This window comes from Eutrema salsugineum, unplaced genomic scaffold (assembly GCF_000478725.1).
Source record: "Eutrema salsugineum unplaced genomic scaffold, Eutsalg1_0 scaffold_9, whole genome shotgun sequence".
NCBI classification, from domain to species: domain Eukaryota; kingdom Viridiplantae; phylum Streptophyta; class Magnoliopsida; order Brassicales; family Brassicaceae; genus Eutrema; species Eutrema salsugineum.
Window position 1 is genome coordinate 1,988,787 of NW_006256342.1, and position 16,920 is coordinate 2,005,706.

The 16,920-nt window shown below is 37.7% G+C and overlaps 7 protein-coding genes across 7 annotated transcripts; 6 read left to right on the top strand and 1 right to left on the bottom strand.

Annotated features, from left to right (window-relative positions):
* The first annotated feature begins 537 nt into the window (after positions 1 to 537).
* On the top strand, positions 538 to 2,271 carry LOC18008089 (tRNA pseudouridine synthase A). The gene is made up of 2 exons (XM_006390174.2): positions 538 to 1,655; positions 1,753 to 2,271. Exons 1-2 carry the CDS (start codon positions 562 to 564, stop codon positions 2,039 to 2,041), a joined length of 1,383 nt encoding a protein of 460 aa, XP_006390236.1. The 5' UTR covers positions 538 to 561; the 3' UTR covers positions 2,042 to 2,271.
* A 1,142-nt stretch (positions 2,272 to 3,413) lies between these two features.
* Positions 3,414 to 5,950, top strand: LOC18008027 (high mobility group B protein 9). The gene is made up of 6 exons (XM_006390175.2): positions 3,414 to 3,679; positions 3,776 to 3,854; positions 3,986 to 4,148; positions 4,595 to 4,696; positions 5,093 to 5,472; positions 5,568 to 5,950. The coding sequence occupies exons 1-6, from the start codon at positions 3,501 to 3,503 to the stop codon at positions 5,679 to 5,681; spliced, it is 1,017 nt and encodes a 338-aa protein (XP_006390237.1). The 5' UTR covers positions 3,414 to 3,500; the 3' UTR covers positions 5,682 to 5,950.
* A 729-nt stretch (positions 5,951 to 6,679) lies between these two features.
* On the top strand, positions 6,680 to 7,556 carry LOC18008091 (plastocyanin). Its single transcript, XM_006390176.2, has one exon. It carries the CDS (start codon positions 6,834 to 6,836, stop codon positions 7,332 to 7,334), a length of 501 nt encoding a protein of 166 aa, XP_006390238.1. The 5' UTR covers positions 6,680 to 6,833; the 3' UTR covers positions 7,335 to 7,556.
* Positions 7,557 to 8,699: 1,143 nt separating this feature from the next.
* On the top strand, positions 8,700 to 10,111 carry LOC18008260 (24-methylenesterol C-methyltransferase 3). The gene has a single exon (XM_006390177.2). The coding sequence runs from the start codon at positions 8,861 to 8,863 to the stop codon at positions 9,938 to 9,940; it is 1,080 nt and encodes a 359-aa protein (XP_006390239.1). The 5' UTR covers positions 8,700 to 8,860; the 3' UTR covers positions 9,941 to 10,111.
* Positions 10,112 to 11,098: 987 nt separating this feature from the next.
* On the top strand, positions 11,099 to 12,909 carry LOC18008468 (thioredoxin-like protein CDSP32, chloroplastic). Its single transcript, XM_006390178.2, has 2 exons — positions 11,099 to 11,662; positions 12,372 to 12,909. The coding sequence occupies exons 1-2, from the start codon at positions 11,152 to 11,154 to the stop codon at positions 12,779 to 12,781; spliced, it is 921 nt and encodes a 306-aa protein (XP_006390240.1). The 5' UTR covers positions 11,099 to 11,151; the 3' UTR covers positions 12,782 to 12,909.
* Positions 12,910 to 13,240: 331 nt separating this feature from the next.
* LOC18009132 (uncharacterized protein At1g76070) lies at positions 13,241 to 14,500 on the bottom strand. Its single transcript, XM_006390179.2, has one exon. It carries the CDS (start codon positions 14,220 to 14,222, stop codon positions 13,398 to 13,400), a length of 825 nt encoding a protein of 274 aa, XP_006390241.1. The 5' UTR covers positions 14,223 to 14,500; the 3' UTR covers positions 13,241 to 13,397.
* A 1,373-nt stretch (positions 14,501 to 15,873) lies between these two features.
* On the top strand, positions 15,874 to 16,824 carry LOC18009336. Its single transcript, XM_006390180.2, has 2 exons — positions 15,874 to 16,193; positions 16,493 to 16,824. The coding sequence occupies exons 1-2, from the start codon at positions 16,088 to 16,090 to the stop codon at positions 16,630 to 16,632; spliced, it is 246 nt and encodes an 81-aa protein (XP_006390242.1). The 5' UTR covers positions 15,874 to 16,087; the 3' UTR covers positions 16,633 to 16,824.
* Positions 16,825 to 16,920: the final 96 nt, after the last annotated feature.

Sequence of the window (16,920 nt, forward strand, 5' to 3'; positions counted from 1 at the left end):
TATCACAGACTATATTTTCATTCATAATACCCAGACTAATAACAACTCGTTCAATCAAATTAGCTGGATCATTCTAATTAGCTCATCCAAATCACTACATTAATCACTTTAAAATAGAATTTTAATGTTTATAATTATCCTGAATAATGTTATTGCTCTTTTCATTGGGAAACTGTAATTCATTGGTCTATCATTCTGTATTTGCAGAGTGAACTAGCTTAATTTCAGAGATTGGAAATAGTGAATAGGCTAAATTGCTAAGTTCATAAAAACTCCCAAAATTCACTCTGCAAATACAATAATTAATGCTGGAATTTAGCACGATCAAGCATATGATAAACACACAGGAATGTGAAATTGTATGGTCCCGAATTCCCGCTAATAGAGATATGGAGTATCTCTTGGGCTTCAGATGAAATCTCATCATATCTAAGAGAAAGTTAAAGGCCCGGTTAGAGGGGTTTGAGGCTAAAACGGCGTCGTTGACACCTTGACATCGGTCGTCGTCTAGGGTTTTGACTTTGGTGTGGAATTGGATGCAGCAGAGAAAGTCTGGGAAAAATGTCTACCACCACCACCGACGACGAAACAGACTTGTCCTGCGGCGGAGACGGCACGGAGCCTCGAATACCGAAATACAAACGCAGAAAAGTCGCCATTATTTTCGCGTTTTGCGGTGTAGGATACAAAGGGATGCAGAGGAATCCGGGCGCGAAAACCATTGAAGGAGAGCTCGAAGAAGCCCTGTTCCATGCCGGAGCTGTATCAGAGTCTGAAAGAGGAAAGCCAAAACTATACGATTTCGCACGATCTGCACGGACCGATAAAGGAGTGAGTGCTGTGGGACAAGTTGTTTCCGGTCGCTTCTACGTTGACCCGCCTGGATTCGTGGATCGGCTCAACTCCAACCTCCCTGATCAGATCACAGTGTTTGGCTACAAGCGTGTATCCCGATCGTTTAGCTCGAAGAAGATGTGCGATCGGAGGAGGTATGTGTATCTGATTCCAGTGTTTGCTCTTGATCCAGTTTCGCATCGTGATAGAGAAGCAGTAATGGCTAGTTTGGGTTCGGGAGAGGAATATGTAAAGTGTTTCGAGTGTTCAGAGAGAGGTCGTAAGAATAAGATCCCTGGTGTTGCCGCAATTTGCAAAAGCACTAATTTTGATACAGAATCTAGTGAATTAGGAACTGAGATGAAGAGTGAAGCTTTGAGTTTTGACTTATCTAATAGAGAAAATAGCTTAAGCTTAGTAGATGATGTTCAAGTAGCTAGGATACATGAAGATGGTTGTAAAAAAGAATCTGCGGAGAAGATGAACGGTGAAGGAGTTAAAATGGCTGAGGAGACAAAGAGTAAGTTTTGCTATGGCGACGAGGAGAAGGAGAGATTCAGTAGAATACTGAGTTACTATGTTGGGTCATATAATTTCCACAACTTCACTACAAGAATGAAAGCAGATGACCCGGCTGCTAAGCGATGCATTATCTCCTTCACTGCGAAAACTGTCATTAACCTTGATGGGATTGACTTCATCAAGTGTGAAGTTATAGGCCAAAGCTTCATGCTTCATCAGATCCGGAAGATGATGGGTCTTGCTGTTGCAATCATGAGGAACTGTGCTCCTGAATCACTAATCCAGACTGCTTTCAGCAAGTAAGCAATTTCGTTCTTTTTACGTTTTCAGTTTAAAGCTCGCATGTCTATAGTTTTGTTCTGTTTTGATTCTAATTTTGTAAACTTGTGTAACCAGGGATGTGAATATAACTGTACCAATGGCACCAGAAGTTGGACTCTACCTCGATGAATGCTTCTTCACGTCTTATAACACAAAATTTGAAGACAGTCATGAGGAAGTGTCCATGGAAGCATACAAGGAAGAAGCTGAAGCATTTAAACTGAAGTACATCTATTCTCATATTGGCTCTGCCGAGAGAAAATATGGATCCGTGGCTCTTTGGTTGCATTCCTTGAACTATAGAAACTATCCTGACCTAAATTATGGCAGTCATGGACATAACACAGCAAGTTCTTGTCTATAAGGTCTATGAAACCCAAGACACAACAGAGCCAGTCGTAGTTTCTAACTAAAATGATGAAAACTCTCAAGTCACGACTTCCCTAGAGACCATAACTCTGGCTTAGCTCATCTTGGGGTTAGATTGAAGGTTCAACATTGCTTGTGCTCTTGAGTATTTTTCCTCAGTGATTAACACGAATCCTGTAACTTTTAATTGTTTTTCACAATTTCTTCTACGGTAATAGTACTAATCTAAATTGTTTTATTTAAAAATGGTAATACGGTGATTTGGTGTTCTGTTCAACGCCAAAGACCTTCACTGTCATCATCATCTAAAGATTACTTTATGGGAGAAAATTATTTGAACAATGTTTAAACTTTAAAGAATAAAAATTACGAGAAAGATTGAGAGGAAGAAACGTGGAACCGAATCTACAGGCTGAGACGTGACGTTACATATGAGCAGAACAATAAAATCCCTAATCGCACGTCAGCCTCTCCGAACCATAAGGCCCATCACTTTTTTTATTGTTTCTTTTTAGTATTTGTTTTTATCATTTATCTTTTGAGTTTTGATTATAATAAATTGGTATTTAGGGTAAATAAAATGTCAGACTTCGATTGACCCGATGAGTTTTAGGGTGTGACTCCTATCTTCGTCTGCACTAATAAGTACTACTTTATAACTTTTGCTTACCAATGCATGTCAATACTCAACAGTGACAAATTTACAATTTACAGAGGTTTTAAATGCCCCAAAAATCGTACGAGTTTCAATTCTTCACCTAATTTGTATCATTACAATATACAGAGGTTTTAGAAAGAATTTTCGAATGTATAAGTTATACTCACATTTTATCCCAAAAAAATAAAAGTATAATTTCCGTCAAAAACGGTAAAAAAGCATGACGGTATGTTTTAATTTTTATAAATTTTAATTATTGGTATTTTCATGTCAACAGTTAGCAAAGAAATTGATTTTTTTTAAAAAAAATTATTGATTACTTTGGAAAGAAAAAGATGTGACTATATCCGACTGCTCGTAATCTTAACATCTATCTAAAGTAGGTGAGGTGCAATAATATCAGAATTAATAACCTGTGAAAAGTAATTAATTAATATACATATTAGTAGCAATATCATTCAAAACGCCTCGAAAATAAAAACAATAATTTTGAAAGCAAAGTATACAAACAACTTCAAAGTTTCAAATTTTAATATCCTTATATCTTTCATTCTTTTGTGGTATATATTAAAATCACAAAAGAAAGAAAATGACAAATACTCACGTCCGTTACTTTTTAATCCTTAACAAAATTTAATTTATATTTCTATTTATTTCTGATTTAATCACAAATCTTATCTTGAATGGTTATCTTTCTCTTCTTCCTTAAACCAAAACCAAAAAAGAGAGACCAGACAAAAAAACAAAAACAAACCCTCCCACAAAAAAAATATTCTAGTCTCTCCTCTCCAACCCGATGTCTTCGGGAAACGAATCGACGCCGTCTCAGGCGACGGTAGAAACGACGGCGACGTCGCCGGCGAAGATTAAAGAGTACCCAAAACCATTGGCTTCTCATGAAGATGTCGTTAAAGATCTTTCTCTCTTCTGGGATACTCTTAGGCGGTTTCACTCCATTCTGGCCACCAAATTCATGTAACCATTATTCTTCCTCTTCTCTTACTTTTTGTATTTTTTTATCGTTATTTTTTTCTTGTTTTATATACGTTGTTTTAAAACTATTTATTCAAGGATTCCTGTGATTGGAGGAAAAGAACTGGATTTGCATGTTTTGTATGTGGAAGTCACGAGGAGGGGAGGTTACGAAAAGGTCAACACTCTATTTCTCTATTGTTTCTTTTTTTTTTTTCTCTATTGTTTCTTTTTCAATTCAAATTTCTTTTTAATGGTAATTTACTCTCAGTCTTAAATATTGTTTTGTAAATGCATGTAAATCAAAAGGTAGTTACAGAGAAAAAATGGAGGGAAGTTGGAGGAGTGTTTAGATTCTCTCCGACGACAACAAGTGCTTCTTTTGTCTTAAGGAAACATTATCTCAATCTTCTTTTCCATTACGAACAAGTTCATCTCTTCAATGCTCGTGGTCCTCTTCTTCATCCCACAGGTTTATATTTTCACTATATTCTCTATTTATTTCCAAAGAACTAGGTCTCATAGATTTGTTTAATTCAACTTGTTTGATAAATGCCAATCTGTAGACTTCTCTTGATGTTGTCTTTAATGCCTTAAGACTCGAAACTACACGTTTTTGTATACCATTGAGTAATCTTAAAAGCTTGAAATTAACTTTAAATAATTAAAAATAAAATTCGAAGTGCTAAGTCATGGGTCGTGGGACACATTTTTACGACATACGTGGGAGTTCACGATTGGTTTCACCCGATTTGATTCGTCATTTTTATCTCTATGGTTATTATCATTATCTTGGAACTCTAAATTATTTAGCGACTATTATTTGTGTTACATGTAAACGAAACAACAAGTGCTTCTTTTGTCTTTTTATTTTTGGTTAAAGTGCTTCTTTTGTCTTACACGTCAATTTTATCGCAGCTACGTTTCATGTCAAGGATCCTTCAACGAGCAAGGAAATGGCTCTCGTTGAATATACTCCTCCAAGCATAGGATATAATCATTCTCATCCACATTGTCAAGGTTCGTTACAAATTCTCAACCATAGGATACTCTTCTTTTTATATGATGTATTTCATTATGAAAAAAAAAAATCATTAAAGAAATTAGTTGATAATTATATAGAAGTGTAACTTATATCTAGGGGCACTCGGATGATGATTGTCTGATGATTGTCTAGTTAGCCTGCTGTACTTATCAAAAATCTTTGTGTTTATCTCAATTTCTCAATACTTTTCAAATATATAATCTAAATCATAATGGTCCCACTGTTATTATGTTTGATGCAAATTTATTTGGCTTTTGTTGGATAATAAACCGACGACGTGGATCAAACCGGAAGCTATAAGATATGGTTCACATATAAGAAATTTTATAAGATAATGTATGCACTTGGTGATTAATGATTGCATGGCACAGGTTCTTCGAGTTTTACAGCCATAGGTACAATAGAAGGCAAATTCGATTGTGGTTATCTGGTAAAAGTAAAGTTGGGCTCGGAGATTCTTAATGGCGTGCTTTACCACTCGGCCCAACCCGGCCCACCGTCACCAGTCGCTGATCTAAACGGTGCCGTAACACCTCATGTGGAAAGTGGGAGGAGACGTCGCCGTTTGGGTAGAAGACGGAGAAGCAGACGCAGAGAAGACCCAAATTACCCGAAACCAAACCGGAGCGGTTACAATTTTTTCTTTGCGGAGAAACATTGCAAGCTCAAGTCTCTTTATCCAAACAAGGAAAGAGAGTTTACGAAAATCATCGGCGAGTCGTGGAGTAATCTCTCAACTGAGGAACGAATGGTAACAAATGATCTGATTAGAAAGTTGTTTGGGATCAAAGGTTATATATAGTAAACCGATTATTTAACCGTTTTTTTTTTGTAAATTGTTTGCAGGTTTATCAGGACATTGGATTAAAGGACAAGGAGAGGTATCAGAGGGAGTTAAACGAGTACAGAGAAAGGCTAAGGCTCAGGGTTGCTGAGGAGACAAACGGCAGGGCTTTTTAGGTGGTTTATATTAAACGGCAGGTCATTGTTGTTCTTCGTCGTCTCTTTCTTAGAGAATCGGATGCTTCGTCGTCTTTTCTAACTTCCCGTTATTGTAGTTGTCGTTGACAAACTAGGCCCTGTGAGGCCCATTTGTAAGGTAGATCGACTTGACAATATAATTGATTAGCCGTCTCTTTTGCGGATTAATGTTTTACCGGGCGTTTCCTCCTTCCCGGCAACTGGAAAACTGTTTGGATAACATCTTTCTAAGCTTTTGATACATTCTACAACGTTGAAAAAGTAAAAGAAAATAGATTTTACTACAAAATATTGATTGTAAATTTCCTAATGAAAAAATGTTAATAGCTTCAATTCGATTAATAATAAATAAAGATGGACATGTTGAATAAGTAAAACATCATAATCCATATATTAAATTAAAAAAAAAGTAAAATATTTATGGATGAGAAAGTTATATATCCAATAACTCTAAGTTAGGTATCCACGTATGTAATAATCTTAAGATAAATATCAATTATATCACTATAAATAAGAGGTTTGGGTGTTTGCATAAACCAAGCTAATTACCGAGTCTAAAAGAAAACTTTGAGTGTTCTCCTTGTAATTTGTAAGTGTTTCATATAAATAAAATATCTCCATTTGTATAATTATCTCTTTCATCCTTAAACAACCTTATAAATAAATGCTGTTGATCCTAATAAATCTTCTATCTGTAAATTTGGTATCAACTGATTAGTAAACACTAAACACTGATTGAACTCTTTTCATCTCTCTTAACTCCACGGCACTGGAAAACTCCAAATTGATTTTGGTCCCCAAGTCAACGAATGAGAACTCCCGGAATATTCAAAGTCTCCTAAGCTTATCCAATATCTCACTTAACGAAATTTATCCAACTTTGACACGTCCCACCCAAACATCTAAGATAGCCAATCACAGCATTTCCATGCAGATAAAATAACTATCTAATTCTCTCTCACCACATAAACCTCACAAAACCCTCTGTTCTTTACTTCTCTTGCTCACAATCCTTTTGGCAAAGAAAATCCAAAGTTTTCTCTATAAATCTCATCAACTCCCATATTTTCATTTCTTCTTTCTAGTAATTAAAAGAAACTACCAAAACACCAATAAAACAAAATTTCAAAAATGGCCTCGGTTACAACATCAGCTACCGTCGCGATCCCTACATTCACCGGACTCAAGCTCGCTTTCAGCTCCAAATCCACGACGGTTTCCGCCGCCACCGCAAAGTTGCCTAAGCTCGCCGTAAAGTCTTCTCTCAAAGATTTCGGGGTCATCGCCGTGGCAACGGCAGCTTCCATCGCTTTGGCCGGGAATGCGATGGCCATTGAGGTTCTTCTAGGATCAGACGACGGTGGTCTTGTTTTTGAACCAAAGGAATTCACGGTGGCTAAAGGAGAGAAAATCGTGTTCAAGAACAACGCAGGGTTCCCACACAACGTGGTGTTCGACGAAGACGAGATACCGAGTGGTGTAGACGCGAGCAAGATCTCCATGGACGAGCAAGCTCTTCTTAATGGTCCGGGAGAGACGTACGAGGTTACTTTGACAGAGCCTGGCTCTTACAGTTTCTATTGTGTTCCGCATCAAGGTGCTGGTATGGTCGGCAAACTCACCGTCAATTAAATTGTCGGAGAGATTCTGATCCGAGTAGAAGCTTAGTCACAATCGATATAGAATATCTAATTGGAAGAAAGCGTTGAATTATATAATGTTATTTGTCTAGAGTTACTGGTTTGTTTCATGTAAACAAACAAAAAGCTATATCGATTGGTATTAATTCTTATGTACATTTAAACTCACGGTCATTGTTGAGGTTGGTTTTACATTAATCCTAGTTCCGTGTCATATATATATACGGAAACCAAACTCTCCTTTTCGATGAGAAGGTCTGCTTCTAAGGCATTTTGCTAACCCAAATTTCTCTGATCGTGATCAAGGCTGGTGGCGTTTAGAGTCTAACAAATCATATGAATATTTACATTACTAATGCGAGAAACTAAAAAAAAAGAAGAAAAACTCTCGACAGTTGTCACATTTAGTGTTTTAGAGAAAGATACAGTGAAAACATACTTGTAATCATCATCACTCTTACCTGTGTATCAATTTTTTATAAGATGTTATCAATCATGATTTCGACGAGCTTCAATCATTTTTCCAGGTCGAATATAACAGCTGGAGATCGATGTCATCTGTGCATTATATGATATACAGTTGGAATAATTTGAAAAAAATAATATCGGGTTCGTAAAATATGATAAAATTGGGCCAGTATAACGAACTTGTCATCATTAATACATTTAATATCTCTTATGCGCAAGAAGAGCACGTGAGCTATGTAAACCAAAGCTGTAATATCGAGCGATTAAAAGATTCGTCTTGACATACAGACAGATTATATAACACATCGTCATGTGATTATGATACGATCATATGAGTCATGTGCTATGACCGATCTACCAAAATCATTTTATTTAATTATAACAGTAATTTGATATTCCGTGGATTAGCTAATAGTAATTAATTATTGTTATGCGCTCACGGATCCTGGACCAGGTATAACCGTATAAGTATAACGATGAAGCTTTATTGTACGGAGACTTTTTCCATAGAGCTGGCCTGACCCTACAACGTGCAGTAAAATGCTTGTAAGCTTGAATGAAGATCACAGAAGACATAAAAAGAAAAGAAGACCTACATGTATTATGTATATATAGACATAAGAAGAAACATTAGAAAACTACTTTTACAAATCAATTAATCAATACTAACATCTGGCATAATTTGTTTTCCTTTTTTTTAACCTTATCGACAAATCAATTCATCGTAATGGTTATCATTTTTATTATAACAGATTTTTTTTTTTTTTTTTTGAAATTAGTGAAATTGTACTCAATGGTTAGATGGTGCAGACAATTAAATTTATATAGACAGTAGTATAGACCATAGGAGTTCTTTTATCTTATATTTCCCAAAACTGATTATTTTATTATCAAGATTCTAAACTGGATATTCCTTCGATACATATTTGCACATAAAAACCATTAAACCCCGTTAGAAGTAAAGAGTCGTAAACTCAACGTGTCTCTCTTTCTTTCTCTCTCTCTCTGTCTCCTTCCTTTCTCTCTGTTTCCCTCTTGAAACAAAATAAGATGGACTCGGTGGCGCTCTACTGCACCGCCGCTCTCGTCGCCGGAGGCATCTACTGGTTCGTCTGCGTCTTAGGTCCGGCAGAGAGAAAAGGCAAACGAGCCTTAGATCTCTCCGGCGGCTCAATCTCCGCCGAGAACGTCAAAGACAACTACAACCAATACTGGTCCTTCTTCCGCAAACCAAAAGAGATCGAAACCGCCGAGAAAGTCCCCGACTTCGTCGACACTTTCTACAACCTCGTCACCGACATCTACGAGTGGGGATGGGGACAATCTTTCCACTTCTCTCCTTCTCTCCCCGGAAAATCCCACAAAGACCAAACTCGGATCCACGAAGAGATGGCCGTCGATCTACTCAAAGTCAAACCGGGACAGAAGATCCTCGACGCAGGGTGTGGAGTCGGTGGGCCCATGAGAGCCATCGCGGCCCATTCGAAGGCCCATGTTACCGGAATCACAATCAACGACTACCAAGTGAAACGAGCCAAGCTCCACAACAAGAAAGCAGGTTTAGACTCTCTATGCGACGTCGTTTGCGGTAACTTTTTACAGATGCCGTTCGATGAGAACACGTTCGACGGTGCTTACTCGATCGAAGCCACGTGTCACGCTCCCAAGCTAGAAGAAGTCTACGCAGAGATCTTTCGAGTGATTAAACCGGGATCGATGTACGTTTCTTACGAATGGGTCACCACTGATAAATACAGAGACGAAGACGAAGAACACGTGGAGGTTATTCAAGGGATCGAGAGAGGAGATGCTCTTCCGGGTCTAAGAAGATATTCTGATATCGCTGAGACGGCGAGGAAAGTCGGGTTTGAGATTGTGCAAGAGAAAGATTTGGCTAAACCGCCGGCTAAACCGTGGTGGAGTCGGCTTAAGATGGGTCGTCTTGCTTATTGGAGGAATCATGTTGTGGTTGTGATTCTCTCTGCTATTGGGATCGCTCCTAAAGGAACCGTTGATGTTCATGAGATGTTGTTTAAGACTGCTGATTATTTGACTAGAGGAGGTGAGACTGGAATCTTTACGCCGATGCATATGATTCTCTGTAGAAAACCAGAGAAAGCTTCTGAATGATGAGAATCTTCTTCTTCTTCCTTATTTTTTTGTTGTGTTTTTGGCTTCTTCTTTCAGTTTCCTGTTTGGCCCTTGACGAATCATTTGTCGTGTCGATTTAATATCACTTTCTTGTTCAGTGTACTCTTATTTTTTGGTGTTAAGTGATGAATGGATAAATCCCTTCCGATTTGGACGATTCTATCGGAGTACAAAGTAGTTAGTTTTAACTTCTAAAATCCAAATAGAATGGACGGTAGAGATCTGCTGAGGGTACCGCCGGCGAGTAAACACGGGGCTACCACGTGTTGTGTTTACTTTTAAAAAAGAAGGGGTAGTTTGGTAGATTAATGTTGTGTTTAGGTGTCGACATTGGGTTACTTTATTAGTGAGTGGTCGTGGAAATTGTGGACCGTCCGATACGTATATATTTTTACTGTCAACCGTCCAATATATACTAATTAATATATTCAAAACTGATTATTGATTTTTTAGGTTGATGGTGTTGTCGCATTGCGGTAGTGGGTGCAGCGTGGTCGCACGCACTCCGGCTTACCCTAGAAAACGATAGCTTTTATTTTTATTTTTTTTCTCAACAATTAGAGTGATATGAGTAATTTTGTGCATTGACTAAAAAATTAGTAAACTAGAGTCTGGGCTGAAACTATAATGGGCTTTCTTACAAGACAGGCTTAAAGGCCCATGTTTAATTAGTCTGCCTCACATCCACCAGAAGGGGAAATATTTTTAGATTCGTGCGAGCGATTAACAGTAATACACGTATACATGCTATCAGTCAATGGACCTTTGCGTTGAAGCTGAGAAAATGTCCAAACTTTGACAGCTGATGCTTTTATTTTCTGTCTTTTGAGCGGATACATTTTTCAGCAGTTACCGGATCGAAAATACAATTGGATTCTTTCGTAAAATAAAATCTCCAATTTATTCTACCGGTTTTATTAGTCTTACTTGGCTGGCGGTGGGAATTTCCAAAATATTTGTCTTTATGCAAACAACTTAAACGAAATCACTTCAATAGCTTTTAGGATCAGCAATCTCTAGAAAATCACATATTCGTTTATTCCACACAAGAAAAAAATCTAAACGAAAGCGAACACGAGAGCCACACAATAAAAATAAGTGGACCCAAATTATCGAAACCCTTTTAAAACATCTATCCACATTAGACCATTCACCGATTTTTTGCTAACCAATCCACACACACTCCCACAATGGCCACCGTCGCTAACTTCTTAGCCAAACCAATCGCCACCGTAGTCCCACGGCTATCCTCCGCCGGTGCCTCGACCTCCTCCTTTATATTCTTTGACCCCAAACCCAACTCTCTGCTCCTGAAACAGAGCTTGATAAGAATTCCATCGAGAAGAAGATTATCCGCCGTGAAAGTCAAGGCCGGTGCGGCGTCTCCGGGGAAGGTGGGTTCACCGGCGGCAAAGGACGAGAAAGTTCAAAAGATTCATAGCGGAGAGGAATTCGACGAGGCGCTTAAAAATGCGAAGAACAAGCTTGTAGTTGCGGAGTTTGCCACGAGTAAGAGTGATCAGAGCAATAAGATTTATCCGTTTATGGTGGATCTGAGCAGGACCTGTAACGATGTCGTTTTCTTGCTCATTATGGGTGATGAGTCAGAAAAGACCAGAGAGCTCTGTCGGAGAGAGAAGATCGAGAAAGTTCCTCACTTTAGCTTTTATAAGAGCATGGAGAAAATACACGAGGAAGAAGGTGATTTCGATTTTCCCCCTCGATTCCTTTTGTTACTTAGATAACTCTATTTAATCAGACCTGCCCATGATTAGTTGGACAAAACTCTCAAACTAAGGAAAAATAAATAAAGGTACATAATCTCTCAAATTAAGGGAAAAAGTACATAATCTCTCAACTTCCACCAATTTTTTAGCACATTATTAGTATGTAATCTTTCCCTTTTACAAAGAGTGTTGTTTTAGGGTTTTATTTTTGTTTCACAAAAAATTATTTTGGTTTTACAAAGAGTGTCGTTTTATATTTTCAATGCAAAATTTTAAACAATATTCTAATTTTAACTTTATTAATTTAATGTATTTACTAGATAAAAACAAATCATTTAATGTATTAATAAGGGACAAAGTTGTACATGTCACACTCTCAAACGGAGAGAGTATAATATTATAAAAAAACGCACTTCGTCATTGATCAAGCATGTTGACTACGATTTACTATGGTTATTTTACTTATTTATTTGGTTATTTTGTTGATGCCGTAACACTAACTATAACGAAATTTAAAAGGAAAAATCAGTATAACTGCACAACTATACGAATTACTGAATTAGTTTTACCGATCACGTTTAGAAACATATACGAATTTCGTGTACTTCAATACGATTTGTAAGAGAATGGTTGCTAATAGTTATGTACAAATAATTCGAACTTTTTTTTTTTATTTATTGCAGGGATTGGACCAGACCAGTTAATGGGAGACGTGTTATACTACGGCGATAACCACTCGGCGGTGGTGCAGCTGCACGGACGAGCTGACGTGGAGAAGCTGATCGACGAGAACCGAACCGGAGGAAAGCTGATCGTGCTCGACGTGGGACTGAAACATTGTGGCCCCTGCGTAAAGGTTTATCCGACGGTACTGAAGCTGTCCCGGTCGATGTCGGAGACGGTCGTGTTTGCTAGAATGAACGGGGACGAGAACGATAGCTGTATGGAGTTTCTCAAGGACATGAATGTTATCGAAGTCCCAACTTTCTTGTTCATCAGAGACGGCGACATTTGTGGCCGGTATGTTGGTTCCGGTAAAGGTGAACTCATTGGTGAGATTCTCCGGTACTCCGGCGTTCGTGTCACTTATTAATTTGTATCAAAACCTCGATTTATTAAAAAGAAAAATGATTTTTTGGGGGGGTTTTTATTTGTACCATTCGAGACCCGTTAATATTGAAAAACGCGAAAAAAAGAAAGGTGTGATTCTTGATTTGAGTATGATCTCTGTTTTAACTTTGAAGGCACGGAAATTTTGAAGGAACTTGAGTTTTTCGGTAAGGGAATGAGATGTGTTAATTGATTTTGTACCTACGCAATGACGATCTCGTATCATTCCTTTACATAAAGAATCATTGATATTCACATTTAATATCTGGACAAAAGGGTGATGGGAAGACATTGGTTGTTGTCATACACATTGTCACTCAAGAAAAACAAAATTTATCTGTAACTGTAAACTGTAATTAAGAATGTAGTGAGAGATATTTAATTTGGCATATAGCAAAACTAAACCGAAATAGATAAATATTCACAAAGACTAACTAATGAGAAGGGAAATGGTGATCATCAGCAACCATTCAACATATACACACAATACAAAATCCAGATTCACTGTGTGTGATGATCATTATGTAATCTGAATTGCAGTAATTTTTATATATATCGAAAGATTAAAAAAAAAAGTGTATCTTTTTAAAAGGAAATAATCAAGATGTTTGAAGATGAAGTGGTTCAGGTGGATCCATGGTTCTACGCTTCCACAAGTTAACTTCTTGCTTCGGCTTCAAACTCAACGGAGCTGAAAACGGGATAATGATGTCGTCTTCTTCTTCTTCATCGTCGTCTCTCATGTAATCTCCTCTCCTCTCATCATCGGAATAGTAACCACGGCGATGATCAGCCGGAGATTCTTCGTCCTCTTTCATCTCAACCATCCAATCAAATCCCCCTAAAGCATCTCGGCTACTCGCGAATTTCTTCATCTGACCTAAAGAAGGAACCGCCGTAGTGGAAACCACCGTGACCGGATGTTCAGTCGCGGCGGCGCCGGCGGCAGAGGGATGAGATTTTCTAGATGTGTGTCCTCTTCCGGTCGCCGAGAACGAGAAGAGTCGCTTGATCTTGGAAAGTCGACCTTTTTCGTCTTCTTTGGCTAAAGACGACGACGACGTTTTGGGGATTTTGGGAATCAGCGACGCAACGGCTCTGTTTTTCTTAGGAGAGCAGCGTTTTGATTTAACGCGTTTGATCTGGCCGATGCAGGAGACTTTAGGGGAAGTGGGTTCGTCCCAAACGGTGTCGGTTTTGGTTCTTCGAACCCGAGCCGCTTTTGGAACCAAAGGAACCATAGGACCGGAGAAAAACGCTTTGTTGGAGAACGACGTCGTGTTGTTGTGGTGGTGGTGGTGGAGATCTCTTCCGGGACTAAACGGTGGTACGCGATGTCCAAACGACATCGCTTTGGGAAGCATCTTCAATAGCTTGTTCTTGCTCTTTGGCTTTGAAGTTGAAGTATGCTGTTTATTGTCCATTGATTCACAGCAAAACCACCGAAGATAGGAAATTCTGGGGTTTTTTTTTTTGTTTTGTTTTTTTTTTCTAGGGTGTTATTTGTATTTGATGTCGACGAAGGAAAAAGAGAGGAAACAAGTTTGAAAAAGTCAACGATGATGCCTGGATTGGAGGAGTTTTGGTCAAATGTGAGCTAAAAAGTGATGAAGACCTTTGTGTTTATACGGCCGACTTCCCAAAAATCAAATGTTTAAGGCATGTTGTTTGTTGCTAGTTTCATCTTTTTTGTTACCAGCTAAAGGGCAAAGTAAAATTTCCTTTTCTCGACGCCGATTATTTATTTTCATTACTAATTTGACTTTAATGTGGGCCTTAACAATCCAAAAAATATTATTACTTTGAAAATGTGGTGATTACTGATTAGTTGGGATCCACATGCAAAAAAATGAAAATAAAAAATTCAGGCATATGGTAAGGTAGAAGTTAGAACTCATACAACAATGCATTGAAGTGACTGAAGTCGTTGAAACTAGTTTTTACAAATGTCCCACAGAATTAAAGTCTTGTATTTGTAGCAAACTGAAAGAAAACAAAAATGTATTCCATCCAGTCTGATATCTGTTATCTTCCATGGATTCAATTATCATTATTTTAAATTCAGAAACCATAATCAAGCAAATATGGAGTATTGGAAACTTAATGGCCCTTTGGCTCCCACGAAGACAAACTATTTTGTCCCAACTCCATTGTTTTCTTGTTTTTTTTTTTTTTGCCAAAGAAACAAATATATAGGTCGAACTTCTTTGTAACACACCAACTTTTATTATAATGAATATTAACATTTGAAGCAACAAAAAAAGCAAAGATGGAGTTGAATTTGGACATTGACACATTCCAGTAATTGTGTCTGTGTGAAGTTATTAAAGTAGTAAACCCAGGTAGGAATTAGTTAATATTTATAGTTTACTCTTTCGTGCGATTAGTCGAAGATTATTAATCCTTGGTCCAAAAATATAAAAATCGACGAATAGTCCATCGAGGCACGAACAGACTAGTAAGCGATTATTAATTAGGCTTAAAATGTGACAAAAACGAAATAGACCAAAATAATGGAAAACGCACAGCTGTCTACAATCTACTCCACTGATTTAAAAATTTAAACTCCTAAGTTTTATGCAAACACGATGATAAGCTACCTAATTTGTTGTTGTTGTTGTTGTTTTAAATAGCTACCTAATTAAATTTGTTATTTGTTTTCTATATAAGTTAATACTGTGATGGTTAGGACTTAGGAGGGATTCCCGTACTTGGGACCATTCAATAATCAATCGAACTCTTTGCTTATGTGGTAACAGTTCCATATATGTGCGTTTCTTGCTAGTTTTTTTTGGTTTTTACGATTCACAATATAAAATGACATGCTAATCAAGTAATCATAAATCAAAATGTAAACTATTTATGCAAGTAAAGTTATGCCCGATACAAAAAAATAGATTAGGAGTAGACGGTTAGAGAAAAGACACATACAAATACCATTTATCCTTCATAATTCATCTTCACCTAATCTGATCCCATCATAATCCCAAAAACTTAAATTTCACTAAAATCGTGCCAAACCAATCTACAGTAAATCCAATAGACTCAAAAACCAAGAAACTTGAACCAAAACCCGGACATAAAAAAGTAAATCACTTTCTTTTGTTAAGTCATCGTGTGCTTCTCACGTGTCTCATTCTTCTCCTCCCATCTTCTTCTTCGTTGATTGTTCTCTTGAGACAGCGTACTTGGGAACTTGCCCTAGATTTGGATTTCGATTTAGATTTCTGAATCGATCCTTCTCCAGCGTAAATTCTCTTACTTTGAACAGGTGTGGATATATAATATTATGGCTCATTCCTTAGATTTGCAGAGCTTTATTCTCCGGGCTCGAGTGCTTACACTTTACCGGCAAGCATTGAAGATAGCTCATAGAGCTCCTGTTCATGTTAGAGGTCAGTGTTTTCATTTTATTCAAATGGCTGAACACGATTATCTCATCAGTGGTGTTCACCATGAATCTAATTGATATGGAGGAAATCTCAAGATCTCGAGAAGATCCCCTTATCGAAATCTATGGTTTTGGGTTGGTTTTGCTTAGAATGCTAGGAAGGAAAATTATCGAATTTCATATATAGCTGGGGACTTTGAAGAGTCCACACATGGTTTTCATCAGTTTTTGTAGTCATAAATCAAAGTCCATGAAGGGAATTTCGTGTTAATGTTGCAAGTGTGTTGTGTTTTTTAACTGTAGGGGAGTTGAAGGGGACTATTAGGCAAGAGATGGAAAAGAACAGAGACTGCAACGACAAACAAAAGATTCGGTATCTGATCAGTGAAGGTTTAGAGAGGATTAAAGGACTCGATGAGATGTTGGACATGCAAGGCCATTAAAGTTGGTTTGAAGATATGGCTACCATGCGGGCAAGTAACTTCACTGTGCAATGCTACACTCTCCAAATGGAAAGTCTGGTCAACTTTGTGCTCGAGCTGTTTGATTGATACAGAGTTTCGACAAAGAGCTGATTCATCTTCTCCCATCCCTGAATTTGTGTGACTCATTTTTAGAGTATACAACTTCTCCTTGCCAGTCATCCATAGAGTTTCTCATATCTCAAATGAGTACTTTTTATTAAAAAAACAATCGAAACAAATGATTATCTTTTGAGGGTACTCAGTTAT